This window comes from Poecile atricapillus, chromosome 3 (genome assembly GCF_030490865.1).
Source record: "Poecile atricapillus isolate bPoeAtr1 chromosome 3, bPoeAtr1.hap1, whole genome shotgun sequence".
In the NCBI taxonomy this organism is placed as follows: Eukaryota; Metazoa; Chordata; class Aves; order Passeriformes; family Paridae; genus Poecile; species Poecile atricapillus.
In genome coordinates, this window is record NC_081251.1 from 18,946,612 (window position 1) to 18,964,630 (window position 18,019).

At 36.3% G+C, this 18,019-nt stretch overlaps 1 protein-coding gene across 4 annotated transcripts in view; it reads left to right on the forward strand.

Annotated features, from left to right (window-relative positions):
• Positions 1-2,210: 2,210 nt before the first annotated feature.
• MYT1L (myelin transcription factor 1 like) overlaps positions 2,211-18,019 on the forward strand; it is a 127,814-nt gene continuing 112,005 nt past the window's right edge. For all 4 annotated transcript variants that reach the window (XM_058835117.1, XM_058835116.1, XM_058835113.1 and 1 more), the window contains exons 1-3: positions 2,211-2,265; positions 2,447-2,480; positions 2,784-2,846. In XM_058835117.1, coding sequence (XP_058691100.1) covers positions 2,211-2,265; positions 2,447-2,480; positions 2,784-2,846 — 152 coding nt within the window. The remainder of the gene's footprint in view (positions 2,266-2,446; positions 2,481-2,783; positions 2,847-18,019) is intronic.

The window sequence follows — 18,019 nt, forward strand, 5'->3', positions numbered from 1 at the left end:
ACATTTTAAAAACATACTAGTCTGAAGGTCAAGTAACTTCACTTCTGGTCTCCTGTCAAGTCCTTGCAGATCCAAGAGTTATAGAATAATACAATGCACTGTTTTCTTATTAGCAGAAGGAAAGAATATAATCATCTAGTAAGTAACTTATATTCCAGAGATGCTGTTATGTGTTTTGATATGGCAGCTTTAAAAACTTCAAATGACTCTCAAGTCATTGGACCTAAGAAACTGGATAGGATGTGAGCTCAAACTGTAGGAACTTGTGGGTGGGTTGAAGATTCGGTTTGTGTGCCTGTAGGAGGTATCTACATGCATGCCAAGTGTCTCATGCAATAGTTGATGGAGAGTTAGACAGTAGACACAGAGGTGCCTAGAGGCTGATTTTGTCCAGCCTGAAGTTAACATCATGTAGCTGATCAGAGGAGTTGGTCCTCAAGCTCTGGTGGCTGCATTAACCTATGGGTAAATTCAGTTGTCTAAGCATAGACAGTTAGTGCCATTTCTAATGCCAGAGGATACCTGAAACTTCTGAACAGGGTTACTAGATACAACGAAGGATCTATCTGTACCCTTCCATACTTTCCTGGACTGGTAGTTGAAGGTTTGATGGAATACCTTGAAGGATCTCACATAGCATGATTGGTTGATGAAGATGAAAGCTTATGCTTCAAATGTATCTGCACACAGCTAAATATAGGTGTCTTAATTTTAAAATAAAACCCACTCAAAGTTATGCAGAAGACTGACCTGAAGCCCCCTAAGAGAGGCTGGTGCACTTATTAGATTTCATAATATCAGTCTATTTTAAATCATCCCTTTAGTGTGGAATATAGCACACCACCAGGAATCAGATGATGACTGACAAGAAACAGAACTATATCAGTAGCACAGAGTCTTGTGAGAGTGACATTTTCTTTTTACCAAATCCCTATCACCTTTTGTTGAGGTGATTATTTCCTCCTGCTGTTATGTGTTGAAGGACCTCTGTGAAAATGCTCCTTGATTTCTTCTTTCCTAATTACTTCCCAAATAATTTGTGTTAAGGCACTGACCAAAGAAAGTTAGGTGATTAAAGGGTTAGCTGCAACTCACTTGGACCCTTTTCCATGTTTTTGTATGAGATATATGACATTCTTACCAGATATCAATCCAAGGATATTGCTATAAAGGGGGTGATTGATTTTTTTTCCCCCTGGGGGAACTAGAGCTCCATGGTCTATTTCTGTGCTTCCTGACCTTTACAGTATCATCACTATGTATGAAGAAGCACTGTAGATCCATCTTGCCATCTTGTTCTTCTACAGCCAGAGGAGCTGGTGATACAGCTACTGCATATATTTTCCCTGACTCAGTCCCTCAACATATTTCAGTACAATTTGCTTCTGTCAAACAAAATCCTGAACTATAGCTATCCTGTTTAGCTTACCTTTTAAAGTCTGGTGACAATTGTGCATGTAAAATCAGAAGAAACAATGTGGCCCTATGTTAACTACTATAGATCAATGTTTGTGATACTTTACAAGATCTAATCTGCAGCCTTGCCCCTATCTGGTAAATATATAAGATATTTATATATTTATTACTGCACAAAAGGTACAGTGAATAGGCAAGTGGTTTGTAAAATGAAGATAAAGTTCTAGTCATGTAGCAAGTGAGCCCACTCCTGAAACATGAAAATACAACTAAACAATGAAATATACTGGCAAAGATTGTAATGCCATATTAAATAACACGAAATATTTGAAGGTCTAATGATGAATCTTCATCTCCTTTTCAGTCATTATTCCTTCCTCTCTTTCCCACTGTAAAGGTTTTGGTTAGAAAACAACCTGTGATGTGTGACTCCATGATTTTAGTTTTGAGTGGTATAGAAATGTATTGAATCCTTGTTTTGGAATATATGGAAGTAATGAAGTGTTTATGTCAGAAGTATCTCCTTGAAAAGAGGAACCAGCACTTAGTTGCACACAATTTGCTATGAAAGCAGAACACAGAAACTGATTGGTTTAAAGCAGAAATAACTGCATTTTCTGTTTTTAAATAAACACGAAGATCCTAAAAATCCCCTGTAAGGAGAACTTTCCCTTACAGGATAAAATGGAATTAAAATTGTGTCAATAAATCGTGTGAGAGACTGTATCAGTCTGTGCATTGATAGTCTGTGCATGCAGGATAAGAACATTGACTGCCTGCTAATCTATTCCCAGATGGAGGTGGATGCAGACGAGAAGCGCCATCGCACACGCTCCAAAGGTGTTCGAGGTATGTCTCTTGCTTCAGTAAATCACTCAAGGCCCCTGCTCAGGGTGACCTTCATCCTCCAGAATCTCTTTGCACGATTCATTCTGACCCTGCTTTTACACAACCTTTCTGGTAATTTTCTGTAGAAGAGGGGTACTTGTAATAGATGATAAATTTTTATATGTTTTCCATCTCTCTGCAGTTCCCGTGGAACCAGCCATACAAGAGCTGTTCAGGTTAGTGCTCTGAGTGTAAAATGTATCCCCATTAGCAATTTAGAAAATTCATGCCTTTTAATGGGTATAATGCACTTTCAAGTTCATTGGTGGTTTGCTCATGCCCTGCTGCACTGATGAAATTAATTCCCTTGAGACTTGCTAATAAAAAGCATCCCCTCTTTTTTTTTTTCCCCTTCAGTTGTTTGATTTCTCTTTCTGTCTTTGTTGCCCTCCATCTCTGTAATACCTACTGTCTGCCTGCTTTTAGCATAATGTTTCTGCAGCACACCAGCACCTATATATTAATTCTCTCTTTTGCAGCTGTCCCACGCCTGGCTGTGATGGCAGTGGTCATGTTAGTGGCAAATATGCAAGACACAGAAGGTAATATCTGTAATTTATCATAATTTAGTGAAGAGATTTGGTAAACAAGTTATCTGGCATGACCTTGATAAACCAAACAATGATAAAAATTAGCAGTTATATATTCTAGAAGCCATTTAGAGTCAGGGTTATTTTTTCTTTCTGAATGTCACAAAATTTAGCTCACATTTTTGCTGAGGAGACTTGCTCTCATTTTCAATCTTCTCCCAATTTTTGCATACAGTTTTTTTGCTTATGTGTTGCAAATTAAGATTTGGCCCCACTTACATATTGGCACTTGTGTTCATATTATTTAATGTGTTTCGTAACTGAATGAAAAAGAGCTTCAAAAATAAAGAGTATTTTAAGTTCAATGATCAGGTTAAATTCAAAGGTCAAAGCTTAAGGCAAATCAACAATAATAAGATTTCAAGCGTCAAATGTTATATTGTATTATAAATACCTTTACTTCAGTTTCTAGACTATGAAATGTGGAGACATCTCCTTTAAAAAAAAAAAATCCAGCTTTTTATGGTTAATAATTTACAGGGTAGCATATAGTACAAATACTGCATGTGCTTCAAATTAATTTAGACCTCAATCTTTAAATTTCTGTGTCGGTAAGGTCAACGTTCAGTAGTGTTGCACATCTGTACAAGCACCACTCCTTTCCTGAATCATTTTTCCATGATTTTTTTAATGCAATATTTTGAAAATTTAACAGCTCTAGAATACATTTTCTCTCTTTGCTGTGCATTTCATTTGACATATTTTATACAGCAACCCATTGTAGGAGATAAAATGGCTGATGTTTAGGCCATTGCTTTTTTCTCAGCTTATAAAATACTTGTGGTGTTTGTAAGAGTACATATTTCATGCCAAATCTGATACATGAAATGGGCAATATGGGGTCTGGGAATTAAATTGAAATTATACATTTGGTGTTAAGGCATTTATTTGAAATAGGAAAAGATACTGTGGCCACTCAGTCCACTCATATGCCTTTTTCTTATCAGTGAATAAAGCTTAGGGACTAATCCAGAAAACACTTTCACAATTAGATTGAGAACAGTGATATTAGAATTACTTTGAATTACTTTTAAACTGTATAAACCGTAAAATAATTATTCACATTTATTGTCTTAATCTTTTCTTCACTCATAAGACCCAAAACATTTTTGTGGCTATTGAAAGGCTTTGGTTATAGCTTTAGTTTAGTTTGGAACACTGATTTAGGAAAAGTATCCAAAAACATTATTTTTAAATTCACTTGTGACTTCTCATTTCAAACCATGGTTTTCTTTTGTTTGTTTTCTTTATGGAAATACAAGCCTCACAAGTAATTAAAGAATGACACTAAATCCTTCTTTTCCCTAAGAAATTTCATGACCTGTCAACAGTTAAGTGATACGATTATAATGTCCCTTCTAGTTAAAAGATTGTAGCCACATCGGTTTCTTTACATTTCATGGAATTTCTGTGCAGATATCAAAAGCAAAAGTTTTAAAACAGAAATACAATTTTAATACAGAAAGAAACTCTTTAGCTTGAAAAATTCTGCCTATTCTTCTGAATTGCTCTACTTTTGTGTTAGGGTTAGTGTCTGTGTAAGGTCACCCTTTTGGGGAAAGAGGAAGCAATAAATGTGAGGTTTGGAAAGATTACATGCAGTTTTGAGATGTTAATTCCATATTTTGCTTTCTTGACATGATTCTGGTATGTCAGTACACGAACAGACTGAATCTCAGAGCTGTTAATTAAATGAAATTTTGGGCAGATGCGATAAGAATAAAAATTGGAAATACATCAAAAATTCCTTTTTTTTCTACTAAAAAATTTGTTGGGCTTTTATGTTTTCTTGTCACCATGATTGCCAAACCACTAATCAAAATATATTTAACCAATATATGTCCTATTTAATGTAAAAACACACAGTTCTTCCTTGAGGTTTACAATGTACATTTATCTAAAATTTCTAGAAGAATTTATCTAAAATTTTCTAGAACAGCAGTATAATTTATTTACAACCAACACCTACTAATTTTACCTTTTTGAAAGAATTTGAAGGAATTTTCTTCTTTTTCTCTTTTTCTATATGGGTAGGAAAGACCCTCAAACATTTTTTTCCAAGGAAATCAGACTGTCTTAAAAATTTTATGTGTTCAGGGAATTGCATATCTCAGCTGATGCCTAACTCAATTCCGTTTAGACCTACAGAGCATTTTAATGAGGTTAAGACCTTTTCATTCATGATATCAGACCAGCTCATTATTAGGAATAAAATTCATCTGCTTCCACTAGATGTAGTCAGAGCACTCCAGAATTCTGTTTCTTCTGAAATGTCTTGTAGTCTCTGGAATTCAGGGTGGGGTTTTGGGGTGTTTTTTTGGTTTTGTCTTGCTGTTGTTTTTGTTTTTACTGAGGTTTTTGTGTGTTTGGGGATTTTTGTTGTTGTTGGTTTTTATTTATTTTTGTAATTTTATCTTTGTGACAGTGAAAACCCATCTACAGGTAGTACATTAAGCTTCAACTGAAATAAACAGATCCTTTCACTTTTTCAGATAGATTCAGGGGATGAAATGTTGTTCAGCTGCTAAAATATTATATAGAAGTTAAAGGAGAGTTGGATCTCAGGTTTTTCACCTCAGTTGTATTTTTAATTATGAAAGAGCTTCAATGTAGGTTTACTAAGGGAACAAGCAGACTTTCTATGCCATTGATGTTTCCTTTGAGGTGAAACACAAGACTGGAATTAGGTAGGGCAAGAGTGGTAAGATCTTGTATCATTTCCATCTCCTTGATGTTTTTCTTTGTGTCAAATCTTAGTTGTAAGGGAAGCAAAACCTTTCATGACTTGGTTGGTAGCTTCCTCCTGGGTCTTATGTTCAGTGCCTGATGTCAGCTTGTTGGCTGGACATGCTAATAGACAGCTTAGATGGACAAGTTTCTCTAAAGAGCACTTTAGGGCAGAATGCTGGGATCTCTAAAATTAGCGTGGTAAAAGCACCTCTCTCCAGTGGCTGCATGGAAGGGTCAGAAGGATTAACGTCCCAGTCTGGGCACTGAGGAGAAGTACCCAAAGTTGGATGGTGTGCCTGCCTTAACTAGAACAGACTATTTTATTTTTCTGATTTTAGTAATACCTGGAAACCTGAAGCTAACATAGAGCCTTTAGTGCTGTCCATGACACACAGCATGAGGCAATGCCTCAAGGTTAGAGTTTACACAGGTAGAACTTCTGTACCTGTTGTTTCAAAGCCAACTGAACTGAAAAATAAAAGGAAGAAAAGGTTGTGAAAGATCTGAATACAAGATAGAAACAAATAAAAATAAGCCACAGACATGTTCAAATAGTGGTGGTGACACAAGAAGAATTAAAATCTTAGGAGTGTAAACCAGAGCATCTCCCTGGGCCATGCCTCTGATGCAGGTTCTTTTAGTCCCTTGGTACCTGTTCAGGCCCATTGTGCATAGCAACATAACAATGAACACTGCTCGTCTGCCTTCAGTACTGTGAATTAATTTTGAACAATAAGCTTGGTCCACATCCTTGCTTACTTCTAGCTGTGAATAATCCATCTGTATATATAGCAGTGACTAACCAGACCAGGAGGGTGTTCCCACAAATCTGTTTTCAGGATGCCTTTTAACTAAGCATCTGAAGAAAAGCATAGATTCACATGTTCTTTCACTGCAATTAGAAGAAACTTTGCCAGTTTCATAAATCAAATTTAGAGGCAACAGGAATCCCATTCTATGTATACAACTACAAATGTAAGAGTGAGTCCAGTTTCTGTTCTGTTCTGCAGGTGCAAATCATTAGAGTAATTGAGTCCAGACTGTCCCATGTTATTTACAAAGTAGATGTGAATGATGGCTTCAGAAACATTGCACTTTACTTCGTTGCTGTCCATTTAGCATCTTTTTAAAACAATGCCATATACCATATAGGTGCCAATGATTTGCCATGTAAGTAGGCATGTAGACTCATTATAAAAATCCTAACTAGGTTCCATTAAAAAATACTGATTGCATACAGTGGCTTATTTAAAAGCTTAACAAAAAAGTTTCTTTTTTTTTTTCTCAAGTAAAAAAGCAGTTAGATTTTGTAATTTTGTAATGGATTAATCACTTGCCAACTGCCCCATATTTCTAGAATAATATTCTAACAAATAATATTCTAACATATAACATACAGTTTAACATAATATTCTAACATACTAGAAACCTAAAAAAAAATCTAAAGGAGGTAGCATGGCACTATGTATATTCATTTAGGATTCTTTTAGAGCATACAACAGTGTATATTTGAAAACAGATACAGCCATTGTATAGAAATTAAAGCAAACCAATTGTGGTCTGAAAAAAAAATGCATAAAATTTCAGTGAAGAATGTGAAGACCAAATGATAAACCCTTCATATTTAAAATGGAAATACTGATATAGCTTTTACTATATCATTAATTTCTGTTTGATTGCTGAAAATATGAATTCAGATGAAATAAACCAACTTAAACATTTCATCTGCCAGGGAATTTTTCACGTCTTTTCTTCAGGTCATATTTTATTAGTAAAGGATTTCATTAATTCCTGATATAATGTCTTGCAAAATAAAGGCTAGTCTCAAAATCAAAGAGGGATCCTTAAATGATGTGTGCACCTGTAATGCATGAATTGTCCCTAAGTGTATAGAATACATTGCATTTTAATTTTCCACCAAAATTCATGATAATACCAGTTCTTTACTGCTTTACCAGGCTGTCTCTGGTTTATTACATTATACTGACAGAATTATTTTGACTGTCTTTTAATTTTTAGGCATGGGATTTGTCACTTCATATAACAATTTGAATTTATAAAAACCTTAGAGTTCAGCATTGCTGTTTTGATCAGAAAAAACCCAAACAAGTACCACTGCATTGCCTTGACATTATATACTGCATTTTAGTCTACATTTTCGAACAGAGCAAGTGAAGTAATTCAGGCTCCCAAACTTCTAAATTAAAAGGCTCAAATATCTCTCTGCTATTAGAAAATTATTGAATTTCTGTGCCTTGTTGTGCCATATTTCTTATTCAAATTTTTTCATTTCATATACCTTTTCACCCACCAGTTTGATTGCCATGGCTGCAGCCGTGGGTGAATAATTGCCTGTCTTCACAGTAGCATGTTCTGGAGCTAAAGTCGAGTGCTTGCTTCCTGATGTATGCCTCATTTGGATTCTGCCGACAGCCTAGGGGCTGTATTATTCATGCCTTGACAGATAGCACTCACTAAAAGCATTGGAACAGGGCCAGGTACTGGCAGAGAGATAGTGGAGCATTGCAACTTGCAACTGAGAGGAGCATCTATAATACAAAAAAGAGAAATCCTCATACCTTCCTTTTACTGGTCTCACTTTGATGGAGAATTCATTTGCATCAAAATAAAATACCCTAAAAATAAATACATTTTTTTCCTAAACCACGCTTCAAAGTTTAACACAATTTTCCACATTTAATTGCAAAGCTGATTTTAATTAGTAAGGCCCTGCATGTGAAAAATGAAGATTCACTTGGGTGAGTGTAACACATTGCAGTGTCTGCTGAATGCTCTAATTAATGTATGGCTGCTGTACAACAGGGTGCACTGTGGGATATTTATGAAAAATTCTGTGCACGCAGCCAGTCTATCTGTATTTTAGTTCTTGAATCACAAGAATAAATAACTTTTCCCCCTTTATTCTTTATGAGACATCATTGTGAATGCCATCACCCTATCCATAAACTTTATGGCATGCCTGTCCTTTTTACTATTTGTCAAAGATATTATAAATCAGAAGCTAGGACATACATATTTTAACATTAATTTGATAGCAGAGCATGATTGCATGCTGTGCAGAACCAGAGGTCCACTGATGCTTTTGTGCTAAAGCCTAACCTCAGAACAGTGAATTCCTTACTGTTGCTTTCTTTCATGATACTGTGAAAAATCCTACAGAATTCTGGAAGTACAGAAAAATGTATATTCCTTTATCTCTTAGCTGATAGTCAACCTTTATTATAGTGTTTTTAAAGATAAAATGATTCACTGTATATTTACCTGAGAAAATACTCTGACACTGTGAAATTTAATTCTATTCTCTTTAACAGCATGTTTGCTAAAGACTTTGGTAAGCCGTAGTAAATACCAAGAATAATATTATAAATATATTTTATATGAAGTAATTCGCCATTCAGGGTTTGTAAAATATGCTAATAGATGGAGCTTCATTGCTTTGTTAAATCTGGCTAAAGAGAATAAGTAAGCAAGTAAATAAATAAATAAGTGCAAGAGCATAGGGCTTTTCACACAGAACACTGCAAACAATAAATAATTGTGCTGACAGAGAATCCATAATGTATTAGAAGTCTGTATTGGCTGCTGTCTGGATCCAGCAATAAATCCTTTGTCTGATTGTTGATTAATGATTAGAAAGGTACAAAGCTGGGTCTGAACCATCGAGCATGTACACCAGCAGTTGGTGTGAGGCTCTGCGTGCTAGTGGCCATTGTGTAGAGGTGGCTACACAAAGGAACCACCGCTCAATTACTCCTACCACCCTCTAGATTGAGAGTAGCTGTTGCAGGGCCTGCAAATACTAGGAGTACTAGCTTTATAAAGGCAGGAGAAAGAAAGTAACTCAGAGGCAGGAGCATGGAGAGCGTTGACCTAACAGTGCAGCAGCAGCAAACAGTGGATTTAGGATGTGCTTTCTGCAGTGGGTGCCCTGGCTTGTATGTCGCTGAAATTATATGCTCCTTTTGTTTCAAATGGATGGTGCTGAGAATATTTCTCATGCAGCAGTCCACTTACAGCCACAGGGTTTTCTGTGAGCAGATCTGTCTGGAGATGTCCCTGTCAGCCACAAAATAAATGAAAACCATGCCAAGAGTATAGAAAAGAAAATTAAAAAACAAAACAAAATAAAAGAACAAAACATCCAGTAATACTGGGGAGATAATTTCCCAACAAGATTGTGGAAGTAGATATACACATTTTCCCTTTGCCTATGGGAAATTTACTTGGTTGGCCTGGTAGGTTTGCTGAGTACATTGTGTTCTCTTAGGAGAGAAATAAATGGTTTTAGGTTGAATAACTTGTGCTTTTCATAGTGGAAAAGAGTATCTACAGAGTCGATTTGCACATGGTAGGCAAGATATTTCATCTCACTATGCCTCGGTTTCCCCATTTGTAAACAGCAAGCAAATTTTAGGCATCATGACATGTAAAGACAGAACCCTGTATGGGGAATTACTACAAATGTAGTAAAAAGACAAACGTCTGGCTCTGATGTTTATCTGGTATTTAAATAAAGATCTGTTAAATTGTCATTGATGTCAAAGAAAGTCTAACTGTACAATTCAGTGCTTTTTTGATCAAAACATTTTTCTGGATCCTAGGGCAAACTTAACTGTTTTGTCATGATAAGATAATTTTATATTTAGAATCTAATCTAGTTTCCTGATATCGTAATTTGTCAATTATTTTACAGTATTTCTGTAAAAATATTGATCCTGAGGTTTGAATAGATGGAGGTATTTAAAAAAATCTTTTTAATAATGTGTATTTTAGTGAAAATGCAGTGACAGTTTTTAACCTTAAGACTAAACCAGAAAAGCCACAAGCAAGGTAGTGCACTGGCTTTAGTGTGCTATGGAGCTGCCTACATCTTCCTTCCAGCAGTTCTGAGCAGCAGCCATAGCTACTGTGTGTTGAAAAATGGTGTGTGCATTGGAGCATCCTAAGTCAGAGCTTTAGAGACAGGAGAATTTACTGGTGAATACTGGCAGCTGGATGGCCAGGGAACCACATCTTATTCCTTGCTCCAGTGTCCACACAAAAACAAATAACACATGACTTTAAAAAATTCTATCTGTAGGTGGTACCCATGCTATCAGAACAGTGTTGCCCTGCTCTTTCTTCTCCACCTCAGTGAAAACGATCTGAACTCTGCTAGAATCATCAAAAAGGAGGCAGGAGAAATCATAAATGTAATAAATAAATAAAATTATAGTTTTCTTTCAAGTATTCATGTTTTATGAGACCAAGCACCTCAGGTATTACCTGAGCTAGCAAAAGAATATGAAGAACATAAGAAACCAACTCAAATATGAAGGAGGCCTAAAAATACACCATGATGTGTCTTCAAAGACTTCTGCTGAGGTTTTTCAATAAGTTGAGACAGCCCTTTCAAAGACATCACTTCTTATTAGTGGTTGATATGAAGTACTGCTTCTAGTGGTGTCAGCTCAGGACAGGGAAAGAAGAGCATCCTGAGCATCTTCGATGGCAATAATAAATCTAAATAAATACATCCACAGAATTAAAAGTGCTCAGGGGATAGATAGCTCCTGAAGACATCCTCAGCACTCTACAGCCTAGGACACTGAATATGTTGATAACTTTAACCAGGTGACTGGACATACAAAGCTGGTTTGCTGGACATTCACCTGAATCACCTTCCCAAGAAAATCTTAAAGCTTACTGATGACATGAAAAGGGATTGCAGAACTTAATGTCCTTTTGTTATTTGCAAGAACTAGTAGTGGCTGTAAATAACCATGGAACAGTGTAGAAGGAGTTTAATGCCTAAGAGAAAATATTCCTGTGATTGAAGTTAGGGCTGTGTCTCAAAACCATGAATTATGATTAAATTTGAAATACTATAAAGTATACTTAGATAGGACAGGATATGAGTTGCTTTAAATACCAATAACAGTAATTTTTTAAAAAAAGGTTTCTTGCCTTCATTTCCCTGGGTCTGGGGAAGATTTCTCTACCATCAAATTTTTTGTTTAAAGTAGTGAGCAGGCCAGTGAATTGGATGCACAAGTAGTGGATGAATACTTTCTGTTGAGCTGATTCTTGTGGAAGAAATTCACCAAAGATTAAAGACCTGCTGCTGTTTTTCACCCTCTTAATGTCTCCAGGAGAAAATCTTACCTGTACTTGATAAACAGAGAATGGGGGTTCAGAAAAAAGTCTAGAGATAAAAGCTGGCATGCATTCAACTTCTGCCTTAAGTCCAAAGGGTGGACTCTCATCAATGCTCTTTTGTTTTCTGTCCAACTCTGAAGTCACAGTAGAAGTGTACTTTTAACATTAGGCTTGTCCAAATCAAGAATCATGGAATTGTTAAAGTTAGAAAAAGACCTTTGAGATCATAGAATACAACCATTAACTCAGTAGTGCCTAGTCCATCACTAAACCATGTCCCCATGTGCTACATCTACATATCTTTTAAATACCCTTTGGGATGGTGACTCAAACATTTCCTGGGCATCCTGTTCCAATGTTTGATAATCCTTTCACTGAATAATTTTTTCCTAACCAACCTTAAACTCCCCTGGCACAATTTAAAGCTGTTCCCTCTAACTTACCACTTGTTAGAAGAGACCAACCCCCACCTGCCTACAGCCTGCCCTCAGATAGTTGTAGAGACCAGTGAGGTCGCCTTTCAGCCTTCTCTCCAGCCTCTACAACCCCAGTTCCCTCAGCAGATTGTCATCAGACCTGTGAAAGCATTTTCTTGGGTACCTTGATGCCATACTAAGTACATAGCAAAGATAGTTTATCTTTAATCTCTCATCTGCTTATTTCAGTGTAGCAAGTTCTTTTGGAAGCCCCTCAATTTGTGATCTGTACAAACATGCCACTCTCCCACTGTTTTCTTCCTTGTCAATAGGGTTAGGACTGCGTCTGGGTTTGGTTTGAGATGTTTTGTCTCATCTTCTGGGAACTTGCATTTCATAATGTAAAGAAGTTAAGATGTCAGGATGCTTGCATTCTTTTTTCTTCATCTGTATTCAAAAGGAGAGGGAACGATACAGTTTTGTAACTTTGAGCAGTCAATTTGAGACAGAAGGACTTCATTTTCAGTCCCAGCATTAGCACTTCATATAGGAAACAGTCATTTTTGAGATTAATTGAATGAATCCTTCACTGGTAGTAAAGTGCTGGTAGTAAAGAAGATGTCAATGTTTTGTTTTACATGAAGTATTAGAGTAGTGTGCACTCTAAACCTAGAGTATTATGAAATATCGTGAGCAAGCAGTCTTCTGAGAAGTATAAAACAAAACTTCAGTTACCCCTGGCAAAGGAGGGTATTAAATACAAATTGCTCACACATTTCTGTGTGTTCTAGATTAAATAATGGCTAAGATTGGGGTTGTGATTTCTCCCCTGACTATCTCCCTGACAATCTCCAGTCAAAAGACTGAGTTAATCTCTGCTTCTATGAGAAAAAAATATATTAAAAAAAAAAAAGAATAATAAAAAAAAAGAATGCTTAAAGTGGTTAATTCCAGGAGTGGAAATCCCCCTCTACAGAAAATACCTTTGGCCAACCTGGATTACAGTGTCTAAATTCTGCTGTGTGTTAAGTGCCTACATGTCCCTAGGTATTAGAAGAGGAGCAAACATACCTCACTTGGATGTCAGAATTTCACTGTGCAGCTATGCATAGAAACAGAGCTGTAATGCTTTTGCTCCCTTGATAAACCAGGCATTCGTGACTCTGCTACCACACAAGAAATTTGCATCCCTGACAGAAGTTGAGTCACGCCTCTGAATTCCACTTCAGTGCCTCTTGCTTTAGACCATCCTTTTTATATCAAGAGTTCATTTTTACAAAATTTACCAAATGTTTTCTTGTTATTTACTTTTTGCCAGGACAGTAAGAAAAATGGACTAGAATTGCTCACATTTAATGTAGACCTTGCTTGGGTATGGTTTCTTCTAGAATGGTGAATAAGGATTAATGATTTGTTGGTTCTTAGTAACCATGTACCACTTCAGGAGAATGGGACAAGCAAACTGTAACCTCAGACAAGAGGATATATCAAACATCATGGCATATGTGATTGATTTTGTCCGACACATGTCTTCTAGACTTTTGCATGTCAGTAGCTACCACAGAAACCCCCCTGGTTTTAGAACTTACTTCTTGTAAAATTCTCTGTATATGCCATACTTTGTAAAAGGAAGTAGAAGATAAAAAGCCCCAATGAGATGGATGGCTAAGTGCAGCCTGTTTTCCAGGGTAACTGTATTTTATGCTCATAAAGCTTTTTCAGCTGTTTATTTTAAAGCATTCACAAATGTAACTCAGTAGCCTCAGTCTGTTTTGCACTGTTAAGTACTTGATTTCAAATTGCACCAAAGGTCATACTGCTTTAAATGTTGTAATACATTCATAACACCACATTGACTCACATGACTGGTTGTAGCAACTTTTTTACCAGCATGCATTTATAGGGTACAGAGCTTAGGATGGAAAGAAAAAAAGTAATACATTGTTTCTCTGAAAATTTAGGAGTGATTGTGACAGAATGTAATTGTGTGACTTTATTTTGATTGGGGCTTTGGAATTAACATTTCTGGTTCTTAAAAAAGGACACTTAGCTCTTCTTTTCAATTCCATGTGACATAAGGAATTACCAGCTTTACAGTTCTTCTGTCCCTTCCACAATGGTGAATTTGTTTCAGTGCTTCTGGCAAGGCAAGTGTGCTGCTTTCTGAGTTGCAGTACTGTCTCTGCAGCATCTAGGTGTTCCTTGGAAATACTTACTGACATTCTCAGAACTGACATGGCCTGGCTTTGCTTGGCTTGTGAGACCTAAAGAGATCACAGAAAAGGACAGACTCAGAAACTGAGTCAGAGTTATAAAACAAATGCCATTTTAGAAAGAATGCAAATAAATTCTGACTGCTGTGTTAACTTCAAACCTTAGCAGTCAAGCTTGTGGATTCCAGTTATGTTATTAAAAGGATGTAGGAGGAAGGACTGAACAGTTAAAATAGCATTGACTAAAAGTGAAACAATTTATTTAAAATGTCAGCATTTAATCAAAATTATAAAACAGAGAAAACACTTAACTTTTTCTGTCTAATGTAACTGTTGATTGTTCTTTAAAAATTAAAGCAGTCTATCAGATTTAGATAGCAGTCTAGTGGAGAGCTCAGTAGAAGTGTAACAGAATTCCTATGGTTGGTTTATATTTGTTAGAAGCAATTTTTTTCTTTCTATTTTTTTTTTTAGGTATACTATGGGTTAAACTGATATCTTTTGGAACTAGGAATTGAATTTCATTCCTCTTACACCAGGGCACTTTGTAATGATGTTGCTCTAAAACTCTATAAAAAAACACAAACTCACAGAAATATAGACGTTTATTGGCTGGTCTGAGAAATAGGGATAATGAGATTATACCAGCATCCCTATTTTTTAAACAAAAACGAAATTTAGAATCACCTAGTGAAGAGTCAGGAACAATTTACCTACTGACTACATTGCAATATAGCTTCGCATGATATCAGATAATTTGAAATTACATCATACCTATGATGTTTTTAATCCCTACCTTCAAAACTTTCCAGGTATTTTTAACACAAAGTGTCATCTTGCACCTGGCCCACCTTCTGTTTAGTACATTTACCAGTCAGTCAGAGAAGAGACAACAGTTTTCCACCATTAAATTTCTACATTTTGGATTTTCAAAAGAAATCAGAAAATAAGCACAAAATTCTAGAACACAACTACAAGTAGACCTTTGGTACTGAAATTGAAGACAAGGATCCACAAAATTACCAAGTCTGTGGTTGACCGAACTTGTAATAGGAAACCAATTTGTGTATTTCCAGAAGTGCTGCCAGTTTATCTAAGCTGTGCTGCTCAGGGCTTTCTACCTGCCGGAATGTTTGAGATTTGCAGGCTGCCAGTACCAGCATCCTCTCTTCCAGAAGACACAGCAGTTATTATCTGCTCACACTAACATGCAGGCACCTCATTTCTATGGACAGCATAGCAGTCACACCCCTTTCACTGAAAAAACTCGTGGTAGTTGTGCATCCTGGACCAGCAGTTAGGAATATATATATTCCGAACCGAACATACTGCTTCTGTTTTTCCACTGGCCTGAATGGGTGCATGTTAATTCTCAAGCCAGCAATACCAAAATGATGAAGGTGAAGACTAGCAAGGACCCTTCTGTCCTGGCTATTGAAATCAGGCATTTGAACAGAAGGGAGTGTGAGGTTTTTTACAGAGAACAAATGGAGAGAAGTTAATCTGATGGTTTAAGTACTGCTCCAGAGGAACCAGATTTGGAGTCATGTTTGGGTATAAACAAGCAAACAAAAAGAAAAAGAAAAAGAAACACCAAAAGAAAAAACCCACCCCCTTCAAAAAAAAAGAAAAAAGAAAGTGTGTTCCATTTGCTTGACAATTTTTTCAACCTTGTTAAAATTGTTGAATTGTTGTTATAAAGAAAGATAACAGTTCCACTCCACCTGTATCAAAAGAGAAAGCAATAAAGTAGCCATCCATACTACAGGCATGACTTTTCTACCTGAATCACAGTGTCTTTTTTGGATTATGAGTCATATTTTCAAGATTATGCCTAAATCAGAGTTGCAAGTACATGCAGACATCAAGAACAGAAGAGTTATTTTAGAAGCATTCTTTTCATAATACTTCATATTTCTTACTGTGGATGTAGCACATGATTTCTCTCCTGACTCCCAGGCTTATATACCTATGTGTTATAAGTGGGGAATTTATATTATAAGGAACTGATGACCTGTGATATTGCCACAACTATTATCATGATAGATCCCCAAATATAATGAAAACACTTCTAAAACTAACTTATTGCTAACCAACTTTCAGTGACATTTGCTAAGCATCTAATACCTCAAAGTATTAAGAACAAATTAAAGTAGCCTTTGAAGTGGCACACACTTTATAAAAAGTTGGCTTTTGTCTTTTAAAACTAAAGAATATTTTCCCCCTCTGCCATCTCTCTCAGTCATTTCTCAATTTTACTCTTTGGTCCTTGGACAAAACATAATTCTGGACTTTTTGCTATTTAGTCTTTTTACCTTTCCTGTCTATGCATTCTTAAAACTGAGCAGCTGAAATTCAGAGAGGGACAACTGCCACATTTCTCTTAAAAATCTAGCCATAGGAGGTATACTGGCAGCAGATTTTCAATGGAAAACGCCATTTCCTCCCACAACCCAGCTGCCACATTTAAACCATGCTGTGTGGGGCTTCCACTCTCTTGGGAGGCTATTTTCATTTGCCTTCAGAGATTCTTCTACAGTCTAATGGAACTCACTGTCAGCTATAAAAAGCAACGTTATATGCCATAGTATTTTTTTTAATTGTGATATGACTCAAGTTGAAGCCTTCTTATTCTACACTAGAATGTGATGGGATTCACTTTGACTTTTTTGTTTGGGTTTTTTATTTTTTACCTGAACAGACATCCTTCCTTTCTTCAGATATATCAAAAAAGGCCAGATTAAGGCAAAGCTATTTAGACACCTGGTTTTTAAAGTTATGTGATTAACCTAGGAGGTAAGCTTTCATTTTTAGACTAGAGTATTTCTAAATCTCCTAGTAATGAAAAATTAAAGCTGAGAATCACCAACTGAACATGAGATATAGATTTGTCCTTTGAGTCTGCCAACAGCTTGAACCAATTTCTTTATGATAGGTAAGTTTGTTACTTAGTGGAAATACTACCTGCAAGACTCCCTAGTACTACAGCGAAGCAACTTCTGTGTGCTGCAGAAGGATACTAGTTTAGTAGATTATTATCACAAACAAATATATGCCTTTCAGGGTGTAAGTCATGGCAGGGGAGCAGAGGTTCTCAGTCCTTTAACAACCAGAATTTAGGACATTTCACACTTGAATGACTCCTAACCAACCATGCAAGACACAGAGCAGTATCCTGTGGCTTAAGCTGGAGGTGAGACTGGTGCGTAAGCACTGAAGTGTTTGCAGCTTGTATCACTTAGCTTTTGTCATTTTTTTTCCTGTAATTCAGATGTTTCCTGGTGACAGTCTTGTGTTAGAAGGCTGCTCCATACCATTATTCCTTTCCACTGGTTATATTCTGTAGCTGTTAGCTATTTTGATCAAGTAAGAATCTTATTGCTATAGTTATAGGAAAATTGTTGTATCCTATTTCTTAATTCTGACCCATACCTCTTTCTTAGTTAAAATTAAGTTGGGAGTCACTGCTGTTGTGTTTCTGTGCTGAGATGATGAGAAGGTTATTTATGATAGGATTACTTATGATAGGAATCAGTAGCTGATAGTATCACTATAGTAGTCCTGCATTATAGATGTGATAAAATGACAGCGTACTCTATTACTCAAT